At 36.4% G+C, this 23,112-nt stretch overlaps 5 protein-coding genes across 8 annotated transcripts; 2 read left to right on the top strand and 3 right to left on the bottom strand.

Annotated features, from left to right (window-relative positions):
* Window positions 1-8,657: 8,657 nt before the first annotated feature.
* On the top strand, window positions 8,658-10,330 carry LOC111595041 (coiled-coil domain-containing protein 63). The gene is made up of 4 exons (XM_030225203.1): window positions 8,658-9,172; window positions 9,296-9,804; window positions 9,865-10,039; window positions 10,114-10,330. The coding sequence occupies exons 1-4, from the start codon at window positions 8,658-8,660 to the stop codon at window positions 10,328-10,330; spliced, it is 1,416 nt and encodes a 471-aa protein (XP_030081063.1).
* A 449-nt stretch (window positions 10,331-10,779) lies between these two features.
* Window positions 10,780-14,928, bottom strand: LOC111595125. Its single transcript, XM_023308697.2, has 7 exons — window positions 14,841-14,928; window positions 14,458-14,685; window positions 14,017-14,388; window positions 13,621-13,957; window positions 12,364-13,369; window positions 11,585-12,306; window positions 10,780-11,521 (listed from the first exon to the last, which is right to left on the bottom strand). Exons 2-7 carry the CDS (start codon window positions 14,682-14,684, stop codon window positions 11,003-11,005), a joined length of 3,183 nt encoding a protein of 1,060 aa, XP_023164465.2. The 5' UTR covers window position 14,685; window positions 14,841-14,928; the 3' UTR covers window positions 10,780-11,002.
* Window positions 14,929-15,824: 896 nt separating this feature from the next.
* On the bottom strand, window positions 15,825-19,336 carry LOC111595117 (protein disulfide-isomerase). The gene is made up of 2 exons (XM_023308685.2): window positions 19,048-19,336; window positions 15,825-17,199 (listed from the first exon to the last, which is right to left on the bottom strand). Exons 1-2 carry the CDS (start codon window positions 19,187-19,189, stop codon window positions 15,860-15,862), a joined length of 1,482 nt encoding a protein of 493 aa, XP_023164453.1. The 5' UTR covers window positions 19,190-19,336; the 3' UTR covers window positions 15,825-15,859.
* Window positions 19,337-19,691: 355 nt separating this feature from the next.
* On the bottom strand, window positions 19,692-20,795 carry LOC111595109 (pyroglutamyl-peptidase 1). Of its 4 annotated transcripts, none has more exons than XM_023308676.2 (3): window positions 20,666-20,795; window positions 20,290-20,517; window positions 19,692-20,221 (listed from the first exon to the last, which is right to left on the bottom strand). In XM_023308676.2, the coding sequence occupies exons 2-3, from the start codon at window positions 20,500-20,502 to the stop codon at window positions 19,775-19,777; spliced, it is 660 nt and encodes a 219-aa protein (XP_023164444.1). In that variant the 5' UTR covers window positions 20,503-20,517; window positions 20,666-20,795; the 3' UTR covers window positions 19,692-19,774. The 4 variants fall into 4 exon arrangements, with proteins under 4 accessions (XP_023164444.1, XP_023164442.1, XP_023164443.1 ...); XM_023308674.2 differs by having other exon boundaries at window positions 20,658-20,795; XM_023308677.2 differs by having other exon boundaries at window positions 20,176-20,221; window positions 20,279-20,517; window positions 20,658-20,792.
* Window positions 20,796-20,988: 193 nt separating this feature from the next.
* On the top strand, window positions 20,989-22,940 carry LOC111595079 (peroxisomal biogenesis factor 3). Its single transcript, XM_023308635.2, has 2 exons — window positions 20,989-21,317; window positions 21,440-22,940. The coding sequence occupies exon 2, from the start codon at window positions 21,524-21,526 to the stop codon at window positions 22,652-22,654; it is 1,131 nt and encodes a 376-aa protein (XP_023164403.1). The 5' UTR covers window positions 20,989-21,317; window positions 21,440-21,523; the 3' UTR covers window positions 22,655-22,940.
* Window positions 22,941-23,112: the final 172 nt, after the last annotated feature.

Consider the following 23,112-nt stretch of genomic DNA (forward strand, 5'->3'; position numbering starts at 1 on the left):
TGAAAAAACCAAAAAAAAATGCAGTAACCATTTTTTATACACAATATAAAACATGGAATTTATTAAAATATAAAAAAAATAAAACACGCTGCAAAAAAAAATTACACACAAATCAACACGTGAGAAGAGTAAAAAATAAAAAACCCACAAAAAACTGAAACTGTTAATTGAAGGAGTAAAAGGAAAACATATGCAAACGAGTTGAAGAAGCTTAAAAGAAGTTATGAGACGTTATGGATAGAGCGTAGTCGGATGATATAGAACGATTGATGGATTGATTGATTGATATGTAGCTCTGCAACTTTTTAGCATTTAGTACTAAGTAAATTGGCGATGGATATATAAATATATATATATATATATATATATAGATATATATATACATAAACCTATATATGCAAATAAAAATTAACACAAAAATTCGAATTTAATTAATTGTAAGATGATAAAAAGAAATAACTTAGCACTAGGTGAAAGCAGCATGCAAATTAAAAATATAATGTATATATATGCATATATATATATGTATCTATATGTATATGTATATGTATATATAAATATATGTATATGCGATATGCTTTTGAGAGAAATACACTTAAGTCCAACAACTTAAAGAGAACCACAAAAGGTTTTTGCGCGTAGCCTGCAAGAAACAAATCGAAAACAAATATCATTTTTTATAATATGTAAATGAAAAACTTAAAGAAAACGCAAGTAAATAAATAATTTAATTATACTAATAAATTTGTTAGAAATGCATATTTAAAAAAACCTTAAAACAACGCGAGTTGGCAAAAATTAAATTCATTTTACATGGAAAACACTTTTGAGTTAGGCAAAAGGCAACTAGGAAAATCGTAAACGATTTTATAGCATCAAAAAAAAAAGTTATATATATATATGAATATATATATATATATATATATATATATATATATATATATATATATAAATAATGAAAAATTAAATCAAAGAAAACTTTACACTTAAACTTAGCTGCTTGCAACAAAAACAAAAAACAAATACAGGTACTTACAAATATATATATATATATATATATATATGTGTATATATATATATTTATATGAGCAAAAGGTATAAGCTACAAACAAAAAAGTTGCCAGGATACAGATATGTATATATATAAATGTATATATATGTATACATATGTATAAAGCATATACATTTCTATATGTCATCAACTGAACATTTTGGCCACTTATTTTCACCAACTCCAATAGAAACAAAAAGCAACTAACAAGAATGATGTTGACCATATAACACTCCCTTAGCCCTGTTTAGAGAAAACAGCAAAAATTTACACTTATTATATAAAAAAAAAAAACAAAAAACACATAAATCTTAAATGCATAAATTATTATTGATGAACATATATATGTATATATATATATATATATATATATATATATATATATTTATATATATATATATATATATATATATATTTAGCATTTTTTTATATATACAAGTAAAAAAGATTTTTAGCGAAACTAGAAAATTGAACACTGAAAACTTTTTATATTTCAATTTATATATTTTTGCTTTTTATTTAACACACACACATTAATCTTATTTAATATATATATATAAATACAATTACTCAACTAAAACTCTGTTGAAACATCATTACACAACATTTTGACATTATCTTGAGCAAGAAGAAGAAGAAGCAGAAGATGTTATATGTCTGTACAAAGGAAAGATTGTCAAATCTACAGCTAAATATGCCAAAAAAAAAGTTGAAAAAAAAATATGAAGAGAGAAAACAAATAATTAATTGATTAACAATTATTTAGAATTTGTATAGTGTAAAAGAGAGAAGAAGAAGAAGAGAGAAGAAAATAAAATTGAATACGTTTAGCGCCTAGTCTGCGGGCTTGGAACAAAAGCTCGCGACACACATATTTGATACTAATGATAAAAAATAACAAATAAAAAAATCACAATTAATTATTAAATAATAAATATATATATATTAAAGTATATAAGAATATTTAAGCATACAACAAATTGTTATAAAAGTTAAAGTTACTTTTGTTACCAGTGCAATATAATTTGTTTAACTCTTCAGTTTCCCACACACTCACACACACACACACATACACACTCACACACAGCCAGACAAAGAGGAAATATAATCAAAAGCAAATGTCAACATGGCCAGAAATCATGAGTTGGAACAGTATTACGTAGTTAGTTAGTTCCAGTCCAAAAGAAAACTCTTTTTGTCTCAAAACCTAAGTAAGTTTCCTTGACTCAGTTTTTCTTTATGACATGTTAAATGCCCAAAAATCTTGTAAATATAAACGAAACTCGAAGGCGGATGAAAGTCCCCCCTAACTGCAAAAGAGCAAGAAAGCAACAAGGATTAGATGCAACAAAAACCAAAAACAAATACTTAATTATAACTATATAAATACATGCATACATACATACATACATACTTAAATTTAAATGCATCATTAATTGATTTTTAGCAACTATTCTGTAGTTAAACAACAGTCCCCCTCCCCCTTAATTATTACTGCTTCAAAATGCTAATCTAGATTTTTACTAGAGCAACAGACAACACACACTCACTCACACACACACACTCTCACTATATATATGTATTTACGATCTTGTATGAATCGATCTAGTCAAATTCAAGTTAATTATTGCATAAAAAAAAACAAAAAAAAACACTAAACTGAAAATAAGAAAATAAAAACCAACTTGAAACAGAGTCAAACTATTGAGATAATAATAAAATAATAAAAACTATTATTATTATTATTATTATTATTATTATTAATTATGAATTATGTATTATGATCATGCATTATGATTTTGTATTGAAAATACGCGAACAAAAGTATTTAAACTAAATATATATATATACTTATATATATATATATATATATAAATAATATTATTATTATTATTCTATGCTATTATACAAAAATGAAAACGTTTTAGACTATATACACAATATTTAAATAAAAATAAAATAAAATATTAACAACTTAGTGCAAAAAAACTGATTTTGGCAAAATTATGCAAATTATACTATATCAAAAAAGAAAGAACACAAAACCTAAATTATCAAACATATTATTATTATTTCTAATACGTAAAAGAACAGTAAACTAAAGAAGAAAAAGCAGATGAACAAATAAAAGCGATCAACAAATTGAGAAAAATACCAAAAAAAAAAAACAAAAAAAAAAGAAAACTTGTTTCATTTTCCTTTTTCCATTATTTTTCAAGTGTGATGACGTTGATGTGGCTTGTGAATTGGCAGACGGAAAGAGCTTTGACGGACGGACGGACCCATGGACAGACAATTTGGCACATTCTATATACCCATATCACTTTCTCTATGTATCCAAAATTTAATTATGATTTCGTTCGCAATTTCTAAACTTCAAAACAAAAACCAAAAAAAAACACAAAAGGGCTGTGACTTGAAAAAATAAAATAAAAAAACAAAAGAAAAACTAAAAATCAAATTGTTTGCATTTTTGTTTAAGTTATTATTTTTTAGATCAGCTTAAAAATGTATTTTTTAGTTTTCAAAAGCGGTGATACGAAGCAACCAAGAAGCCAAATCAAAATTAATGCAAAGATACATAAAAAACATATGAAAAAACTAAAAAATAAAAAAAGTAATCAATAAAGAAAGATAAATAATTAATGCTTAAATATTGAGCGCTTATTTTAAATTCGAAATGAAATGTGATGAAAATAAAAACAGAAAAAAAAGTTAAATAAAAATAAATCGAATTGAAATTAATGAAGAAAGAGAAAGGAAAGAGAAAAGAAAAACAAATGTACCTTGAGCATAAAGCGTAAAAATTGGAATAATACAGAAACCAAAGAAAAGAGAACACTAAAACAAAAACTTAAAACAATGAAATGCTAGGCAAAACCCTATAGGAAGATGCGCCCGGTTTCGTCCAATTTGTTGTAATGAAGGCAGCCACGAGAGTTCACATAAGATTGGCAGTTGCATTTGCAAATTTTGCCAAAATACAGTTTACTGCTCAATTTTCCAAAATCATTTTGTTCGATTCAAAATCAGAAGTGGAAGAAGAAAGACAATTTCTAGTGCGTTCCAACACATTATATACTTAATATACAAAGCACATCATATCAAGCAAAAGAGAGCGCGAATATCGTAGATCTTTGACTGCACCTTGTTTGTCACAGCATGCGCTCTTCTAGGCGATTCTCATTGGAGAGCAGACAGACATAAAGCTCTCTAAACACAATTATCATTGTTTTCTTGATTCTGATTTTGCTTATTTCACTCTAATTTATTCAAACAAAAACCGAAAATTAGTCTTAAGATTAAGCATTGTATATTTAACTAAAAGAAAATGAAGTCTCTTATCGATGATCGTTCCTTAAACTTAAATCATAAGATTTACCATAACAATACTTACTTATATATATATATATACGATATACGATATATATATATATATGTATAACATTTAGTGCTATACGAAAATAGTATTTTTATTATGAGATGGGCATTCTTATAGAATGTTTTAATTATTATTTTATAGAAATCAACTAACTAACTAACTAACTAACTTATTAATTAATTACTCTATTGCTAGTTAATGACAAAGGCTAGACAATGTAGTGAATGAAGCTTACAACACTTATACAACAACAACAAACAAACAAACAAACAACAAGAAGAACAACCAAAAAAATAAACACATGAGTCCAAGTTTAGAACTTAATAATCAAAAATATATTTAGATACACTTTTCTGCAGGTATTTAACTAAAATTAAATGAGAAATTATACTAAAAATAATAACAAAACAACTATAGAGCTATAGACCTCTAGAACTATAGAGCAAGGCACATTCAACATTGACCCCACCATAAACCAAGGACTACTAAATTTCATACACTAGTTTTTTATACACACACAGACCTACGCGCACACACACAGACACACACAAACGCACACACACACATAGTTAAACGGGCCCAAGTTCATAATGGAGGGTGCATATCGTTTTTGCTAGGCCTAGAACATTTTTGCCTTGATAGCATTTGGGTTTTTGTTGAAATCGAAACACGAATAACTTATAGGAAACAGGGTAAACGATGCAATTAACAATTATAATACTTAAACTAATACCAATACCAATACCAATACCAATAATAATGAGCCTAATATATAATCTTCTGTTATAGTTCTTGCCCCATTCTAGCTTCTGCACTAAGTACGTTTATTTGAAACATTTTCAAGCTTTGCATACGACTAGAATTTGCATTGATATATGAATATATATATATATATAGTTATAGTATATAATTACATCTAGAGCAGGACATGGGCATATTTCGGGACAAAAGTGCAGTAGTATTCTATATATATATGTATATATATATTGAAAGTATATATGAAAACACAAACAGCAACAATAATTGGCGGCGCTTGTAAGGAAGCTCAGAAAGTGCATTTAATAAATATTGAATAAATATATAAATGAAAACGAAAACGAACAAGTTTTTAACAAAAAAATATATATATATATATATATATATAATTATAAATTGCAAAAATAGGCAATATATACACATGTATATATGTGTATGTATTATACTATTATTATGACAATTATTATTATTAAAATAAAGCGAAACGAAAGTGCGAAAAGCAAAAGGGAAACCAAACTTTGGCAATTATACAAAAGGAAGCAGCTGAAGGAAAATGGAATGTGGAAAGTGGAAAAGGCCCGCGGTTATTTTTTGTAGATAAAAATGTTATCTTTTAGAAACTTAGCCAAATATTAGATACTAATACAGATGCAAAGCCACTCGAGCGGCACTTGAGGCTAAGTGTAAAACCAAAACAAAAACAAAACGATCAAAGCGAATTTATATTGTAAATAGGTAAAAGACACAGAGCCCAATGCTAATTAATAATTGCAAATTATATAAATTATTTAATGATAGTTGCTAGTCTAGAATTTAGCACACACACACACTCACACACTCACATACACACACACACGCACACACACTTTGAGTAAAGATTCTGTTGCGTTTGATACCCTATAAAGCAGCTTATTCTAGTACACAAAAACTTTACTTTCCGTTTAGAAATCCGTCCGTAATTAGCATTATGCACTAGCACACACATACACACACACATGCACATCTCAGCAAACTGATTTGCATTTGAAAAGAAAACAAGTTTATAGCAAAAATACTCGGAAGATTGCAGTCAGAAGCGCAGTCTAGCTGCTGCTGCTGAAAATCTTCTAGTTATGCGCTGCACAAACACACATTTATTTAGCACACACACACACAGAAACACACACATATATACGATTTTGAAACAGCTGATAAGTTATTATTTGGAATGTTTGAAGAGCACCTTTAACGAAAACAATAAAGAAATAAATAAATTAGCAGCAAAGCAAAGCAAATGCAGTTAAATGCCATATAAAAATATAAGAGAAAAACACATAAAAGTAAAAGAGACGAAACAAAAAACGAATTGTAGCTAAACATGTAAATTTAGCAAATGTTTCATTTCAACAACAATTTCGATTCTTTCCGCAGTTATGAATAAATCAATGCTTGCTCTGAACTTATTTCCAAACAGAAATTAAATAAGAAACAGAATTAAATGTTAAATGTAAAATGGTTTCAGAATCAAAAAATAATATAAATGTGTAGTAATAAAAGGGAGAAAAACAAAACATTTACATCAAAGTTCAAATCTTTTCATACCATTCGATGCAAGCTTTTTCTCAGATATCTAAAGCACAATTTGAATAATATTGAAATATGTTTTGTTCTCAAGATTCCTAATTTGAGATGAATTCAATTCGATTCTTAAGGCACAGCAAATAAAGGAATACACACTCACAGCACACCAACACACTAACACACACACACACATACGTGTACTTACTTATATTACAAAAAAGTTTATATTTATACATACATACATACATAATACAGGCATATACATACATATAAAGCGAATGGAGCAGGAAAACTAATAGGCAATGTAGTTGAAAAGGCAAGGAAAACAAAAACAAAAACCATTTAACATAGCAAAGAAGAAAGGTCTTTATATATATATATATATACTATACATATGTGTATATTAAATACTATTTATAAATAATAACAACTCAATGGCGAAGTGTGTAAAAATTGTGCATTCGTTCATGGGGAAAAAAACAAAAGGATGAAAGTAAACACCGAAAAAAACAAACATTACAAAGACATATATCTATAAATATATATATATATGTATATGTATATGTATATATTTATATTTATATTCAATTTAATGATTGAAGCCCAAAACACATTTATGAAATGCTATCAAATCAACTATTAATTAATTAATTATGAAAGCAACCAAATTACAAGAAAAAAAAACATACAAACTATGCAAATATTTTAATACTTAACAGGCGTAAAGAGCAAAGCAAGAGAGGGAAGAAAACCATTAAGCAACTCTAGTTTAAACAACAATAATTATTAATAATTTATGCCATACAAGAAACATACATAAATAAACCTAAACATATATATTTATAAGTAACTATATTAACAAAAGTAAAAGTAAACATAAAACACAATAACAATTAGAAGAACGAAACAGCAAAACTACAAACAAAACATTATTTGCGCCTATTTCTCATGTTGTTGTTTTATATACTTTCTATATGCAGATATATATATGTATATATATATTTATATATATATTATTTAATTTCGATAACACAGTTTACGAAAGACAGCAAAGCGCAGCAGAAGCTAACAATAATATAAAGCAAAATTAAAGAGAAAAATAATAAAAAATTAAATATACATAAAATAATTATCAAAAAAGTTTTAGGCTAAATTTTGACAGTTTTAAAAGAAAAACAAAGAAAAAACAAAAAACAACGGCAAACATATAAACCTTGTTTTTGTTTGGCCAAAACTCTGGGCGTCGTATATGGGCGACATAGTAGGAGAGTCATATATTATTATGGTACAGGTAGCAGAGCGGCAAAGCGTGGAAAATTGCTAATTGAAAAATGAAAATATGGAGCAAAGGAAGAAGAATTATAAATGAACAAGTAAACAAGTTATAATTACAACAATTAAATTATTATTAATAAATAATTATTATACATGACAACTTATGCAAATGTAATAAGTGAAAACAAAAATTAAATATATATATATATTAAATAAAAAACTGGCAAGTTTAATATGAAAAAAAATATTAAGAAAGAAAAAAACAAAATGGTAAAATTACAAAAATGCAGAAAAATATATATTATATATACTTTATAGACATTTAAACATGAAAACAAAATGCAAAGAACAAACTAAAAAATAAAGTTACAAATAATAAACTTTTACCATAAAAAACGGATTTTTCTTATTTGAATTTGGCGGGTTTCAGACTTTTGCACACATCTGGCATCTCTTTAATGCCAAGCATGAGTAAACAACATGCACAGGTCTGGCAGCACCATTTGCATAGTTGCCAGGCAGCGAATCACCCTGTGCTTCAGTAAATAACGGGGTTTTGAGTACAAGCAAAACGTTTGCAATTTAAAATTTCTCTTATTAAATATTAATAAATTAATAAATACAATATTAATAATGACTGACCAACTAGACCAATTGGCAGCCGCGGAGCTGCAGCGTTTACAGCGCCAGCATCGTTCGCTACAGCTAGATCTGCGAGGGCTGCTTGAAGAGAAAGCGAAACGCCTGAAAAAGCAAAATCACATGATTAACGTACTGCAAGTGGAAAACGAAAAGCTAAAGGATGAAATCAAAACCTTGGAGGGCGGCACTCATGCTCGCCGAAATACCAATAAAGAGAAACAATTAAGCAATCTGCAAGATCAGCAATCAGAGCTGCAGCGCGTCTACCAAACGGAACGCACGAATCTGTGGGAGTTGGAGGGGCACATACGTAAAATGGAAAAAGAAATTGATGCACTGCGTCGCAACGAAGTGCCCGATAACTGCTACAAGGACACCATTTGCAAAGTCCAAAAGAGCGTGGTGAAACTGGAAAATCGCCTCGACGTGGTCAACAAAAAGTGCAGCGATGTCCTAACGGAGAATGGCAAGATGAGAGATGCCATCAATCATATGCTTCAGGATCGGTGAGTGTGAAGACACTAAATCTTCAACAAGCATAAACTTATCGAAAAATAGCATCTATACCAAAAGATATACGACTTTTATCAAACTTAAGCTAAGCTCATTATCCACAATCCAAAATTTAGTGCAAATTTCAACGAGATGTGGCAAGCGATGGTGACACAGTTTAACGATGGCAAAAAGCTGATAATGGACCTCATTGATCAATCAACTATGGCCTTCGATCAGCGCCAGGAGCTGTGCACGAAGCTCTCAGTTCTCAAGGATCGCAATGAGAATGACAAAGTCATGCACATCCAGGAGATGCGAGAGATGCAGCGTCGTTTGGAGCACGATGCTAAGCTGCAAAAGTTCTTCGACATCAAGGGTCAGAAACGGCTCAACCCGGAGCTAGAGCAACGGGAGCTAGACAAAAAACAAAGCCAAAAGGAAAACTATGAGCGACAACTATTCGAATACAAAGAGATCATAGAGAGAATCAAGCAACTCTATGGCGAGGATGACCCAGAACGTCTGGTGGCTCAGTTCAAGCGCCAGGAAGACGAAAACTTTGCGCTCTTTAATTATGTGAACGAGCTGAGTCACGAAGTGGAGGTGCTCAATGATACCACACAGGAGTTAACCGAAGAGATTGGTAGGCTAAGAGCTTGCATATATAGAGTTAAATAAAGAATCTTAATGGTGTTACTTATAGAGCGTCAGAAATCGGAGCAAACAGAGAAGGAACTGAAGCTCAAGACTGAGGCCTTGGACTATTTGAATGAGGAACTGGCGCGCATAGAGCAGCTGGCCAAGGAGACGGGCGAAAAGAAACAGAATCTCAGCAACAGATTGCAGCAGCTGCTCAAGGGTATAGAGGATATATTCAAGTGGGTTTATTTCAGATCTATATGTAGAAAAATTGTATATACTGGAAATCTACTTTCTTTTATAATCCCATCAGATTGCTGGCTTGCGATGATGCCCCTATATTAAATGTGCTTAGCTCAAAGACCTTCCTCACCGTGCACAATGTGAAGCTATTTATAGGCGTCATTGAGCGTCGTGTGAATATCATTATAAGCACAATCAACATTGAGGATAACTCAAATAGGATCTTGGCCAGGAAGGATCGTGTGCCGAAATTCAATATACGCGAATCGGCTAAAATGAAACATTAGTTGAGGTCTTGAAAAGGAAAACGCCATATACTATTTATTTTATTTAACTTGTAAAGTAATGCACATAATTTATATATATATATATATATATATATATACATATATATATATATATATATATATATATATATATTTATACCTATATATATATATTTATATCAGAACAATTGTGACTAATCTCATGTACTATATGCTTAAGTTTATTGCATTGAACATAAGTCCTTAAATCAAATAAATATAAGTTAATATTGCGGCTCGCGTTGAGCAATTGCTATTCAAAATTTAAAACTAAAAACAATATGAACTTCATATATATATATATATATATTTATTTATACATATATGAAGTATGAAGTATATATATATATACATATATATGTATTCATAAAAAAAATATATAAACTTAAAGCTTCGGATTGCAATGTCCGTTAGGCAAATACTCTGTAAAAATGATTGGCAATTAATAATTGTAAAGTTCAACAAGTCATTCAAATATACTTAAAGTTACATTATGAAATATTGTGTTTGTGTTTCAATATTCTTTTAACAGGCTTCATTTTAAATATCAACAAAAATATAGAGATATATATGTATGGACTATAGTTAAAAGTGGCCAATAGCCATTATAGATTTAGATTCCACATACACGCGCCTACAATCTTAACTCGAATGTTACGGCTCATATGCAACCAAATCGCTGGCCAGAATTGTTGGCACGGGCGTTATCAAATCGCGACTTTCGCCGTTGAGCAAATAGACAGGTACATTACTGGACGCCACTTCGATCTCGTGTGCGGCTATTACACTGCTCGACTCCAACTCGGGACTGGGCGTGCGCACTTGCATAACAATGGGCTTTATCAGTGCGTCTTCCTCACTGCATGACTCCCCATTGTTAGCCAATGTTACGTAGGCGGCAATGCAGTCTGGCACAGGTGACGAGGAAACAACAGGAGCGGGCGAAGAGACAGAAACATCAGGAACAGAAGTAGCAACAGGAGTAGCATTAGAATCAGTGGGAGTATCAATATCAGCAATATCAGCAGTGGGAGCTGGACTTTCAGCTTCACTTAAAATCTCCTGCTGAGTCAGTTTTTTCTTTTTATTAACGTTCTTTATCCTTGACCAGCAATGTTGCTTTCGACGACGCCGTTTGGCTAGCCTTGGCTGCTTGGTCTGATCGAATTCCTCCTGAAAGAAGAAGCAGATGAGTAGAGTAAAAGTAAATGTTGTCATGCTATTAAGAACACCTACGTTAATACTGTACTCAGTGTTGCAGCGTGACGTTTCCCAGTCTTCAATATGGACACGCTTCAGTCTTACAACAGGCATTAACATCGCTGTACTCGTTGTTGTTGCTGCCGTCTTTGCTCTCGCCTGCACCGCAAAGTTCTTAATGATCTCAACATCGCTCTCCAGCTTCGCGATTTCATTGCGTAGCTTCATATTTGATGCATACAATCGTTTGCTAAGCGTAAGTTTTGACTCTGATTGCGATTTGATTGCCACATTCGATTGCCGCTTCTCGTTCATCCTTCTGCGTTGAAGCTTTAGTAGACTATTATAGAAATCCACGTGCTCCATGGAACTGTCAGAGAACTTGCGACGGTCAAATTTATACTTTCTGGCCAATGCCTGCACCTCAACATCAATGGAGTTCAATACCCTATCAGTCGCCTTTCGATGACGACACGTCTCAATGGAACTGTGCGTGGAGGCGGGTGGCGTGGGCAATGAACGTTGTGAACCTCGAGGTGGCTGCCTCTTCGGTTGCGGTGTTGGTGTACCACTGGATGCATTGCTGGTCGTGGGCGTTAGCTGACTTGAGGGCGTGGGCGTGATAGTGGCTGGCAAACGTGACTGCTGATCTCGGCGGTCACGTCGGTTGCAGGAAGACACCGATTCAGTAGTCCGTTTATCACAGTTTTTCTTCGATTCCAGTTTGCTAAACATGCGCTGGCTAGCAAGTAAGTGTTCTAAAATTATGGAAATTAAAGCTTTCTTCAATATAAATAACAAGCATAAAGTGTTACCTTTCCGTCCCATCCACTTTAGAGATTCAATAAAGTTCATATTTGAACTGGGTTTTGTCAGCGGCGTTAGTAATGTATTACTTAGATTTTTATAACGCTTAATTGACGGCTTAATGGTTTTAAGCGATTTGTTTAACTGGGCTTTACTCGAGGCTCCCAAATGTTGTGTACTAAACGTGACCTGTTTCTTGTGCAACGAGGCCTCGCTACTATGACTATTACGACTAGATGATTGATGGCAGTGATGATTGTCATTGGGTTTAAGTTTCCTGTTAACGCCCGGACTGCTTTTTCTGCGACTGAAGGACGCTTCGTAGAGCAGTTCGGTGGTTGTGGGGCTGGCAGTTAGCCCCGTATCCGAATAGATCATGCAACTAGATATGGCATCATCGTTAAAATGTAGCTGCTGCTGTTCTTGCTCCAACAGTTGTTGCTGTTGCTCTTCCTCCTCTTGTTCTGCCGTTTGTACACACTGATCAACAAGATGTGGCGGTGTCTGCGTTGTGGACACGAGATGCAAGCTATCCCTCCGGCAGCTGTAACTATTGACTATGCGCGGCATTGTATAGGTCGCAGCAGGGGCAGCAGATACGGTTGCGCCGCTGCTCGTGGCACGCTGATATGTGCGCAAATTAATGGGGTATATGCGCGTTATGGGCACATAGTCATCGTCGCCAACTCCAACCGCCTCGTTCGAGTTTGAAGAACCATTGCCATCCACATTCGCAGGCACGCTGAAGTCAAGTGAGAACATTTCCTCCTCATCGTCCGATTCACACAGATCCACAACTTCGCGAGTGCTGTCTATTCCTCGATACAAGGCCGTAGCACGTTTCACAGGCTCCAAGTGACTAGCATTGCGGCACAAACGCTTTAGGAAGTCAGGCGGATCAGGAGCTGGTGGTGGCAGCGGCTGCTGCTGCGTTGCGCTCGCCGTTAAGAACAACGCGCTTACCAATACCAAGCTAGATTCAGAAGCTGTGTCCTCTTCATCTGAGTCAAGTATCTGTTGGCAAATATCGAACGAATTACTAAAGTATTTCTGCTTTTATAAATCTACTTAAGCTTCTTGGATAATGTACTCAGCTAAATGTTGAAGTCATTTTATGGGCAGCAGAAACACGTTTGCCTACACTCGAATCGCGACTAACTGCGTCGGTGAAGAACAAGGCGTGCACCGCTAGCCCAACTCAGACCTTTTACTAAAACATCATTGTTGATAAGAGATAAGCAATCTTATTCTAGTTGCTAACTTACTAATTCATTGGGCTGAAACATTCGATTGTCCATTTTGCTGGCTGAATGCAATCCTCGGCAACATTGCTTGAGGCTGAGATGCTCCAAAATGCAACGAGTGGCCGTGTTCGGTGTATTATATTTGGGCAGATGCTCTATGTAGGCGGGATTATAGGGTAGTGTGCGGGCAGGCCGCATAAATTTGTTAGCAAATTCAGAGATGCGCTGCTTAGTCAACTCATTGCGCTCCAATCGCTGCCAGTAATAAAATATAATAATATACTCAATATATATCTTATCGGGCAGCTCAGCCTGACTGAACAAGCCAGATGTTGACGACCATTGAGGAAAAAGACGGCTATAAGATGTGTACGAAAATTAAAATTAGCTTTTAACATGTTTTCATCAGATACCAACCTGTAGAAGACCGTGATGATGTTAGCCTGGCCATACAGCTTGGGTATTGCGATTAGCGTGCGCAGAGTGTTTTCCTTGTGCACAGCAGATCTCTCTTCATTTCCCTCAACGTATAGACTGAGCATGCTGCCAATTCTCTCTATGATACTCTGGTCCTTCTCGATTCGATCCTGTGCGGCGCATAGCTCACAGGCAATATAATTGGCCACAATGTAGCACCAACGATCCCGACACACAGTCCAGCTGCTATTGACCGACAAGCGTTGTCCCAGTAGAGTGTGTATCAGATCCGCGAGACCGATTATGCTGCGCGCCAATTTCCGACATATTGAAGGCGAATTCTGCGCGTATTCCAGCTCCTCTCGTATGGCACTGTGGAATGACAGGGTAGAATAAGATCAGAATAGGAGCGACTATTAGAATGAATGAATCAGCACTTACCTCTCGAACTGTCTGAGTAGTCGATTTATAACATTGTTGAAGCTGTCATCATGAATGGCGGCAATCGCTCTATAAATATATCGACGCGTCTCAGTCAGGTGCACAAATTCCGGCACCGCCGTCGTCGACGATGTTGATGCGGCGACGACGACGCCGACAGCGGCAGCGGGAGCAACTGTGCCATTTTCATCAGCATTCATGCAGTTGGTTCGTGTAGTGCTCATCATTCTACAATGAAAGAGAAGGTCGCAAATCAAAAAATTTGTGCATTGTTTGAAGAGAAAGTCCCGTTAGCATTGACTGGCCCTACATGCATATGTACATATGTGAGCACATACAACACATGCACATACGCTAGTCTACACACACAGTCACTCACGTACCGCAGATATGTTAACTGTAATGAAGAAGCGGCGCGCACTTCGCACGCTACACGGCAAATATCGTGGGTGCCCACAATCCAGTTACGAATTCACAAGGCATTTGTTGTATACTGAACATGTTTTACTCAACTTTCTGCATGCGCATTGTAATTTGTATGCTTTGCAGACTATTTGTGTTTTAGAATGTTGACTGCTAAAATACACACGAAAATGCATTAAATCGGTCACACTTGGCCTCAAAATCTCATTTAGTGTGACTGTACAATAAAAATGTGAAAATACCAAATGTGGTGCAACGTTGCTTTGTTTGCAGTGCTGTAAAACGTAAACGGAAGAGCGCCAAATATGATTTTAACAAATTTAAATTTACGTAATAGGTTTCTGTTTTTTATAAATATACATTTAATAAACATTAAGTACCACACATATAATCATCCAGCATTTGTCATGCTTACAAATGTAATTTCGTAATTAAAACAACCTAATTTTATTTGAGTTGCCAATTCGACAAGCATATTCCAACAATTGTATAGCAAGAAACACCAGCTGCTTTTGTTTTTAATGTTGTTACCAACTTTTTTTATTAAGTCCTTAATCAGTTCTTTCTCAAATGATTCTACAAATTCCAAATAGAAAACTTAGGTGAGTACATATTTAAAATTTATAGATTTGATTTCTCGGATACCACATCATCAATAAATCTGAATTCTAAACTAGAGACATATCAAATGCCAAATGCTGCACGTTTCCTTCCATTCAAGAATTTTGTTGCTGCAAATCACACTCAAATTTTTGTTAAATATTTTTATGCAAACAAATGGGACTTAAAATGTACTACGGCCAGGACTTGGGGACAATGATAAAAACTCATTGGAATTAGATCCACGACCGAAGACAAGAATAAACTACAGAATGTACGTTGCTATTTGTTATTTTTTGTGTTTATGTATGTGGTGTTTGTGTTTGCGTTGTTGCTGTTGTTTGTTTTTTGTTGGATTATATGCGTTGCTGTTGTTGGTTTACAACTCGTCCTTCTTAGGCGCCGCCTCCTCCTCTTCTTCGCTCTCCTCGGCGGGCTCGGCATCAGCCACTTCACCGTTGGCATCTAGGAACTTGACGAAATCATCCAAAGTCCTGTCCAGATTGTAGTCGATGACCTTGTTGTCATCCTTGCGGAAGTATTTGATGGTTGGGAAGGATGAGATCTTGATGTTCTCCAGCTCGTTGGCAGTGGAGTCCATTTTGGCAATGACAATGTCGGCATTATCCTTGTACTTCTCAGCCAGCTGGTCGTAGATGGGAGCCAGCTGCTTGCAGTGACCGCACCATGGGGCATAGAACTCAACCAGAACTGACTTGCTCTTGTCCAGGGCAACACTCTCGAAATTGCTAGACACGAGGACCTTGACGGGCTGTTTATCCCAATCCTCAGGAAGCTCCTGGGATAGCAGATGCTGCTTCAGTTTACCGTCGAGGAACTTCTTCAGGAATGCTTCAATAGATTCGACAGACAGATCGTTCGAGTCGGGCTTGTATTTGGCCATATCCTCCTCCAACTTGATCAAACGGATGGTGGGCACTTCCTCCTTGTTCATGCCGAAGAACTCAAAGATACGAGTGTGATCCTCCTCATCGGACGAGATGGTGACAAACAGAATGTCTTCACGGTACTTCTTGGCAATCTCCTTCAGTGGGTCAACATGGGCCTCGATATGGCCAGCCTCCTTGGAAACGAAGAACAACAAATGCGACTTGATGGAGCCGCCGAAGATTTTGGCAGCCGACTCATGGTTGAAGTCCACAATCAAAGGCAGAGATTGCACCTGAGCGAATTTCTTGAGGTTCTCCTCATTTAGCTCACCCTCGAACACGGATTTCTTTTCATCGAATGGCTTGAAAAGAATGACGCCATTGTCCTTAGCTTCGTATTTGGCAATAACATCGGCATTGCTGCTGATACCAAAGACAAACGAGTCCAATGCGTTAGCAGCTTTGGTGAAGATCTTGGCCTCGGCCGACTCAACATCCTTGAAGAAGCCAATGATAGCAATCTCATTGTCCTGCAGGAACTGCTCAGCATCGGCAACGCTGGTCAAATCCTTGGCTGGTGGGCCAGTCTTTTTGGTCACCCAGGCAATAATGTCGGCGGCCTGACGTCCACCATTGTACTCCACGGGCGAGCCGCTGCGGAAGAACTTCAGCGTGGGATAGCCACGCACCTGATACTGTTCGGCCAGATCACCCTCAACAGTGGCGTCAACCTTAGCCAGCTTGATGGGCGACTCCTTCTCGGCCAGCTGTTGGGCAGCCTTAGCATACTCAGGAGCCAGAGCCTTGCAGTGTCCACACCATGGTGCATCTATAATAAAGCATGTGAAGGTTAAAATAAGATATTAGACAACATTTTATAATTAGCAGAATAATTTATGTACTATAATCGATTGTCAGACTAGTGCTTATGACAGCGTATCACATTCATTTAGTTTATTATGAAATTTAAAGTCGATAGCGCCAGCTTAATGAATAGATTTGAATGGCTGTGCTTATCAAAAGCTCTAACAATCAATTCTATTATTATAAATAGATTATATCTAGAAATTTATATAGCATACACCATTTAAGCGAATCATTCGCATGGAAAATCAAATTGTCACAAGCACGTAGGCGTTCGCGTGGGCGTGGCAATAAAATATTTTACGCTACATTTAACATCGCTCAGCAGCTGTTGGAAATTATGCAAATTCCACGTGTTGAATTCTGAAGCGCTTAAAATTGCATATAGACAAGTGCGAGCAAGAAGGTGAGGGAGCCGAGATGAGACAGAGACACAATGACATAATGTGCGTCGGCGAAACAACTTGCACTCTTATCGACGGCTTAAGCTGACGTGGCCTTGGTAAATAATCGAAGCAATGATAAGATTTGCAAGGTGAATCGCGAAGAGTATTATCTGATGGAAGTCAAGTAATGGAACTCTCCGCTGCTGACGTTGACACATTAGCGAATTGTGAAACGTAGCGTATACAGATGAACTGCTAGCATAAGCAAGCCTCAGCAACTGCCCCTGCCACTGCCACAGCCCCAACATTAATGCATTGTTAGGCACGCGCTAAAAGAACAAAAACAACAGAGTATGCAACGAAAAACAAACAAAGAGTGTAACGAAAACGGAGAGCAAATGAATACAAAACGAAAGAGTTGAATGAACTTCGGCTGCTGCGCAGGCGCGAGCGCATTAGACGGTGCGTACGGTGTTAAAAAGGGCAAAGCAGAATAGAAAGCGGCACACAAAAGAGAGACAGAAAACATTCTTGACGGAACCGTGGCGAAAAGTTGTTTAGCTAACCCAGTTCCAAAGCGACAGTTGCTTGGCAACTTTTTTTGTTCTAAAACGAAATTGATGAAACGGATGTAGGCAACCAAGTTGCGAGTAGGCGATATATAGCCACGCCCGGGGCGAAGCGAAAGCAATGCAAGCGGGCAAGTATTGATAAAAGTGAGAAATATGAAAATAGAAACTGCTTGCGGGCTTATCTCGCTGAGGACGCCGTGCGGCTCTCAAGAAATAAAAGATAAGAGCAGGAACGCTCAACTACTTTGGCTGTCAAATGCCAACAATGCTGACCCTGTTGGGAAATGTGTCGAAGAATTATCTTCAACGCTTTTGATGACGCGCTACTTTTGCTTTGCTTAGCACTTTAACATTTAACTTAGGCGCAACAAATGCCAACACAGTTGTCTGCTCTCGCTTGCGCACAGGTGGTGGACCAGTGCGCGCAACAGAGATGGTCATATACAATGAAAGAAATTGACGTTGAACGGATAGTCAGAATGTGGAAGGGAGAGAGAGGACCTGGGCACAAGGCAATGTCTGCAAAATCTTATCGATATGCGATAAACGATATAATATAAAAACAAAAAAAAACTATACACAAATAAATTTTCTCTCTCAACTAAGACTTCTGTTCTCTTCCCGCCTTCACAAGCCACAGGAAGCTTGACTACTAGCAACAACAATGTGATTGCTGGCTAAACTGCCACGCAGACATATTTTGCTTAGAGCATCATGCTGCTGGCTTGCTGAGAAAAGACCACGTAGCCTCTTGCCGATTTTCATGAATCATCCACAATAGCGGTAGCGATTAAGCGGCCGGCACTGCACATTTTAATTATGTTAATAACGTTGCTAATATGTATGAATACTCACAGAATTCTACGAGTACAAATTCATTGTCGGTAATCACTTGTTTAAAATTGTCTACCGTTGCTACAATGACGCCTTCCTCCAATTTAATGTCAGCGGCCGCCACGTAGGACGCCGCGAGCAATGCACAGATTAGGAATTTCATCGCGGGCACTTAATATTTAGTATATATAAATGCTAATATGTAGGTAGATGTATATCACACAGACACACACTATCGCAACTTCAACGACAAAAACCACTACCGTACAAGTTGCAAGCTAAAATCCAAATGAAATCGTCGACGTCCACGCGACAGAACATTGGCTCCATATATACATATATCGAGTTGTTCGATTACACGAATCACTGGACGAAAAGAACGATTGTTTCAGCTAGTTCATTTCTGTTAAATTACACACTTAACATTGGACGCACCTGTTAACAATAATCCCAATGCTTGAATTTAACATTTCTCTGTTATTGCTTCAACGATTGATTACAAAAAAGGGGAAAAGCTTAAACTTATTGAATGACAATTATTGTTTATTATAATAAAGGAGCGCACGCGGCTGATCTCTTAACTCTTAATCTCTTAACTGTATATAATATAGTTTATCAACTCAGTATTATTTGTTTACTTGACTAAATAATAAAAAAGTGTGTGTATTACACAATCGTCATAACATTTAATTCAGTATACACTTATATCAACATACGCAGTTAACAAATGTATGAATATATATCACTCTCACTGACATTCAAAAGCTGAAATTTGCTGAATACATTGCTCAATTATTCTGTAGAGAATATCCGCTGTCTGACTTGTACTAAAAGGCTTATCAATAGGCGGTACATGTACGAACAAACTTCTATTGCAATTGATGTCCAAGGATTTGAGATAAATATAACCGCAAAGGAAGCTGCCAACATTTTTGGACGCCATAGTGGCACCTAAAGTTTTATCGGCCTCAGCTGTAGCCACACAATCTTTGCAAGCGCTATTTACAACCCTCACTATCGTATCGACGTCAAGGCCACAACGCAAAACATTTGCATGTCCATGCTGAGGTAAAGGGCAAGTGCCTTTCTCTAAATATTTCCCCGCATTATCTGGACGTCGAAATTGATGATTGTAGGCAAGCTTTTCTACATAAACGCATTTGGCTACGCCAGAGACACCGACATGCACGACAAGCTGTGAATATGTATGGATATGATGATGTCAGTGCTTCGCACTTCAACGATCTATTACTTATTTCTTGCCTCTGGTTGGCCTTGCCAAATCTCTGCAACTGCCTCATCGACAGATTCGTATTCTACCGGCACCATTCGTTGCTCCAGCTGGTAGTCGATGTCATTATAGCTAAGATTTTCGGGTAGCAGCTGCACAGCCTCCCAGCTGGCATTGACTTCCTCATGGCCCACAAATGGTCCGAATCCAGTGACCACAATTTGCTTACGCTTCGTTGACGACATTGTAAACACTGCCCACTAGAGCGGAGCGTATTAACCAAACACACACACACACATGCAAATAGTTAAAGTGTTAAGAAACATAGTAAATAAAGAAAGGTACGCTGATAACATAAGGCGTTCCAGCAAAACTATCAAGATAACTAAAATTAATTTACAATATTACAGCGAGCTCTTCTTTTGAATTTGGAATATCTCGTCAATATTATAGAAATAGTTGCATAATTTTTTAATTTATCCATGGACCTTCCGCTAAGACGTTTTATTAGTCATATAAAATTACATTAAACTTATAAGCCAAACTTTAAAAATTTTGTATAAACCATGTTTATTTATATTTAATAGCCAAAAGTAATAATTTAAAAGTAGAATTTAAAAGAAAATAATTTTTCAACACATGTCCAAAAATAATATGTTTGATTAGCAGTGTCCGTTAACACAGCTGATTTAGAATAGTAGTGCTGTAAGGTGCTGTATTGATAACAGCCCTGTTAGAACTAACTTATGCCAGCCCTGTTTGGGCGCTAATACACAAAGAAATTGCAGACAAGTGTTTTACTGTTCAGTTAATGTTAAACATAAATTTTTGTGCAAAAGTATTAAGAAAACCAAGTATGCTGACTTAAATAGAGAATATTAAACATAGACACATATAAACAAAACATTCCACGCGTGCTAACCGCAAAATATCAACAACCATCGCAAGGGGCCAACCAAGAATTAAGAAGAGATCAAAGCCGAAATCAATAAATAAGTGCGATTTCATAGAACAAGCAAACGGCGCAAAGGTGCCCCATAATATACAACGCAAACCATTTGTAAGCATTACATCGGTATTAGGCTAATCTAATCTATTCTGACCAAAGTCGCCGACGTGGTTGACTCAAACTCGCATATTTGAACTTTGTACATTAAGAATTAATAGAAATTTCTATTGCAGAAGCGAGGCAACGGCAACGGCAACAGCTGTCGATATTCCCAACTGAAATTTTAAGGTCTCACACGAGGGAAGGAGCTCATAATAATGTTGTCGCGCCTGCAAGACTTTCTGTCACGCCATCGACGTAAATTTATTGTAACTGGCGTCCTGGTGGGTGGCACCATCTATGCAGCGCGCTATGCGCAGCGGAAGCTAGTGGAATACCAGGAGAAACAGGCGAGGGAGTTCTTTGAGCGTACACGGCGAATGCATCATTTTGAGTCGACGGAACGCACCTGCAACCAGGTGATTCTTGGCATGGGCGAGGAGATGTGCCAGGCGGTGTTGCACGAGTGCAGTACAGATGAACTACTAGAGCAGCTGCGTCAGAATCCAGCTAATAAACTGGAGTTGTGGGAGCAAATGAAAATTGTCTCATTCACACGCCTAGCCACATTTGTCTATGCCTCCTCGATGCTGGTAATTGCATTGCGCGTGCAGCTCAACCTGCTCGGTGGCTACATCTATCGGGACATCATGACGGAGCAGCGGCAAATAACGGACGAATTGAAGCAGCAATATTTATCGCTCATCCGCCACTTTATCACGCACGATGGCATACGGGATTTGGCTCGATTTATACGCAGCCAAGTGGTGGAGGTGTTAAAATCGATGCCGCTTACGCGTCAGTTGACGCTGGCCGATACGGAGCAGCTATTCTGGTCGCTGCAAATGGCCATCAATGGGGACACACGGCACGATCCCAACTCGAAAATGAGTAAGTACCTGCTGCCAGATCTCACCCGACTGCAGGAGAGATTCAATTGCTCTCCGCTGCTGCAGCAAATGTATAACGAAACGCTGGATTTGCTCGAGAGCGAGGATTGCATAGGTGTTTGTGCGCACAATGTGAGTCGCGGATTTGTGCTCAGCTGTGACGCCATTGCCGAGTCCATGGGGGAAACTCTGCAGCATTTGGCACCCGGCGAGCTGCAGCAGCAACAGTCCCTGAATGGACAGACCAAACAGAGCAACAACAACAATCTGTTTGATGTGAATACGGTGCTGATGGCTTTGGCTAAACTGATACCCATCATCAGTGGACTCACTTCGCATGGCTACGATAGTGCTGCCCGGCCACATAATCTGCCGACGCAGCTGCTCAGCTTCTATGTAGTGTCTGAGAAATCGAAAATGTTAGGCGCCAATGTTTACGAGTCCTTCAGCTCTGGCTAAACGACAGTCAAACATAATATATATATATAAGTATATATATACTTTATGTAAGCTTAAGACAATTGCAAACTAAGATTATATATACATATATATAAGGAAAACTAATTTCATCAAAAACATTGTGTGTTATGTGTGTGTTTGTATATCTATTTGTACTATGCCTAAGTCTTATAGCTAAGATCAGAGTATATAAACATTGAATCAGAGGGTTAAGTCATAAGTGATTTGAATTGATAGTAATATACAAAACAAGCAACGTGAAGGCCTTTCAAAATATAAATATGTGAATGGAATAGTATTTAAATGCTAAATTTTATAATAAACAAAAAAAAATATTACTGTTTTTTTAAGAATAGTACATTACTTCGAAATCGACACTCAATTTACAGGCTTAGCTGAGACTCAAACCAAAGTGTTCAGCTTCAAAATGGGGTGGCGCGCAGAATAGGAAAAAACCG

The sequence above is a fragment of the Drosophila hydei genome, unplaced genomic scaffold (assembly GCF_003285905.1).
Source record: "Drosophila hydei strain 15085-1641.00,03,60 unplaced genomic scaffold, DhydRS2 tig00000001-arrow-pilon, whole genome shotgun sequence".
Taxonomy (NCBI): Eukaryota; Metazoa; Arthropoda; class Insecta; order Diptera; family Drosophilidae; genus Drosophila; species Drosophila hydei.

Bases quoted from the DNA above. Each gene is read 5' to 3' on its own strand.
- LOC111595125 (XM_023308697.2), bottom strand. From the start codon at position 14,684: ATGATGAGCACTACACGAACCAACTGCATGAATGCTGATGAAAATGGC. The intron at 12,307-12,363 runs GTAACACTTTAT...CCATAATTTTAG, and splicing joins AAAGTGGATGGGACGGAAAG to AACACTTACTTGCTAGCCAG. The intron at 11,522-11,584 runs GTAGGTGTTCTT...TTCTTCTTTCAG, and splicing joins ACACTGAGTACAGTATTAAC to GAGGAATTCGATCAGACCAA.
- LOC111595079 (XM_023308635.2), top strand. From the start codon at position 21,524: ATGTTGTCGCGCCTGCAAGACTTTCTGTCACGCCATCGACGTAAATTT.
- LOC111595117 (XM_023308685.2), bottom strand. From the start codon at position 19,189: ATGAAATTCCTAATCTGTGCATTGCTCGCGGCGTCCTACGTGGCGGCC. The intron at 17,200-19,047 runs GTGAGTATTCAT...GCTTTATTATAG, and splicing joins ATTTGTACTCGTAGAATTCT to ATGCACCATGGTGTGGACAC.
- LOC111595109 (XM_023308674.2), bottom strand. From the start codon at position 20,741: ATGGATAAATTAAAAAATTATGCAACTATTTCTATAATATTGACGAGA. The intron at 20,518-20,657 runs GTAAATTAATTT...GCTCCGCTCTAG, and splicing joins GAAGAGCTCGCTGTAATATT to TGGGCAGTGTTTACAATGTC. The intron at 20,222-20,289 runs GCAAGAAATAAG...ACATATTCACAG, and splicing joins TTTGGCAAGGCCAACCAGAG to CTTGTCGTGCATGTCGGTGT.
- LOC111595041 (XM_030225203.1), top strand. From the start codon at position 8,658: ATGACTGACCAACTAGACCAATTGGCAGCCGCGGAGCTGCAGCGTTTA. The intron at 9,173-9,295 runs GTGAGTGTGAAG...TCCAAAATTTAG, and splicing joins AATCATATGCTTCAGGATCG to TGCAAATTTCAACGAGATGT. The intron at 10,040-10,113 runs GTGGGTTTATTT...TAATCCCATCAG, and splicing joins GGTATAGAGGATATATTCAA to ATTGCTGGCTTGCGATGATG.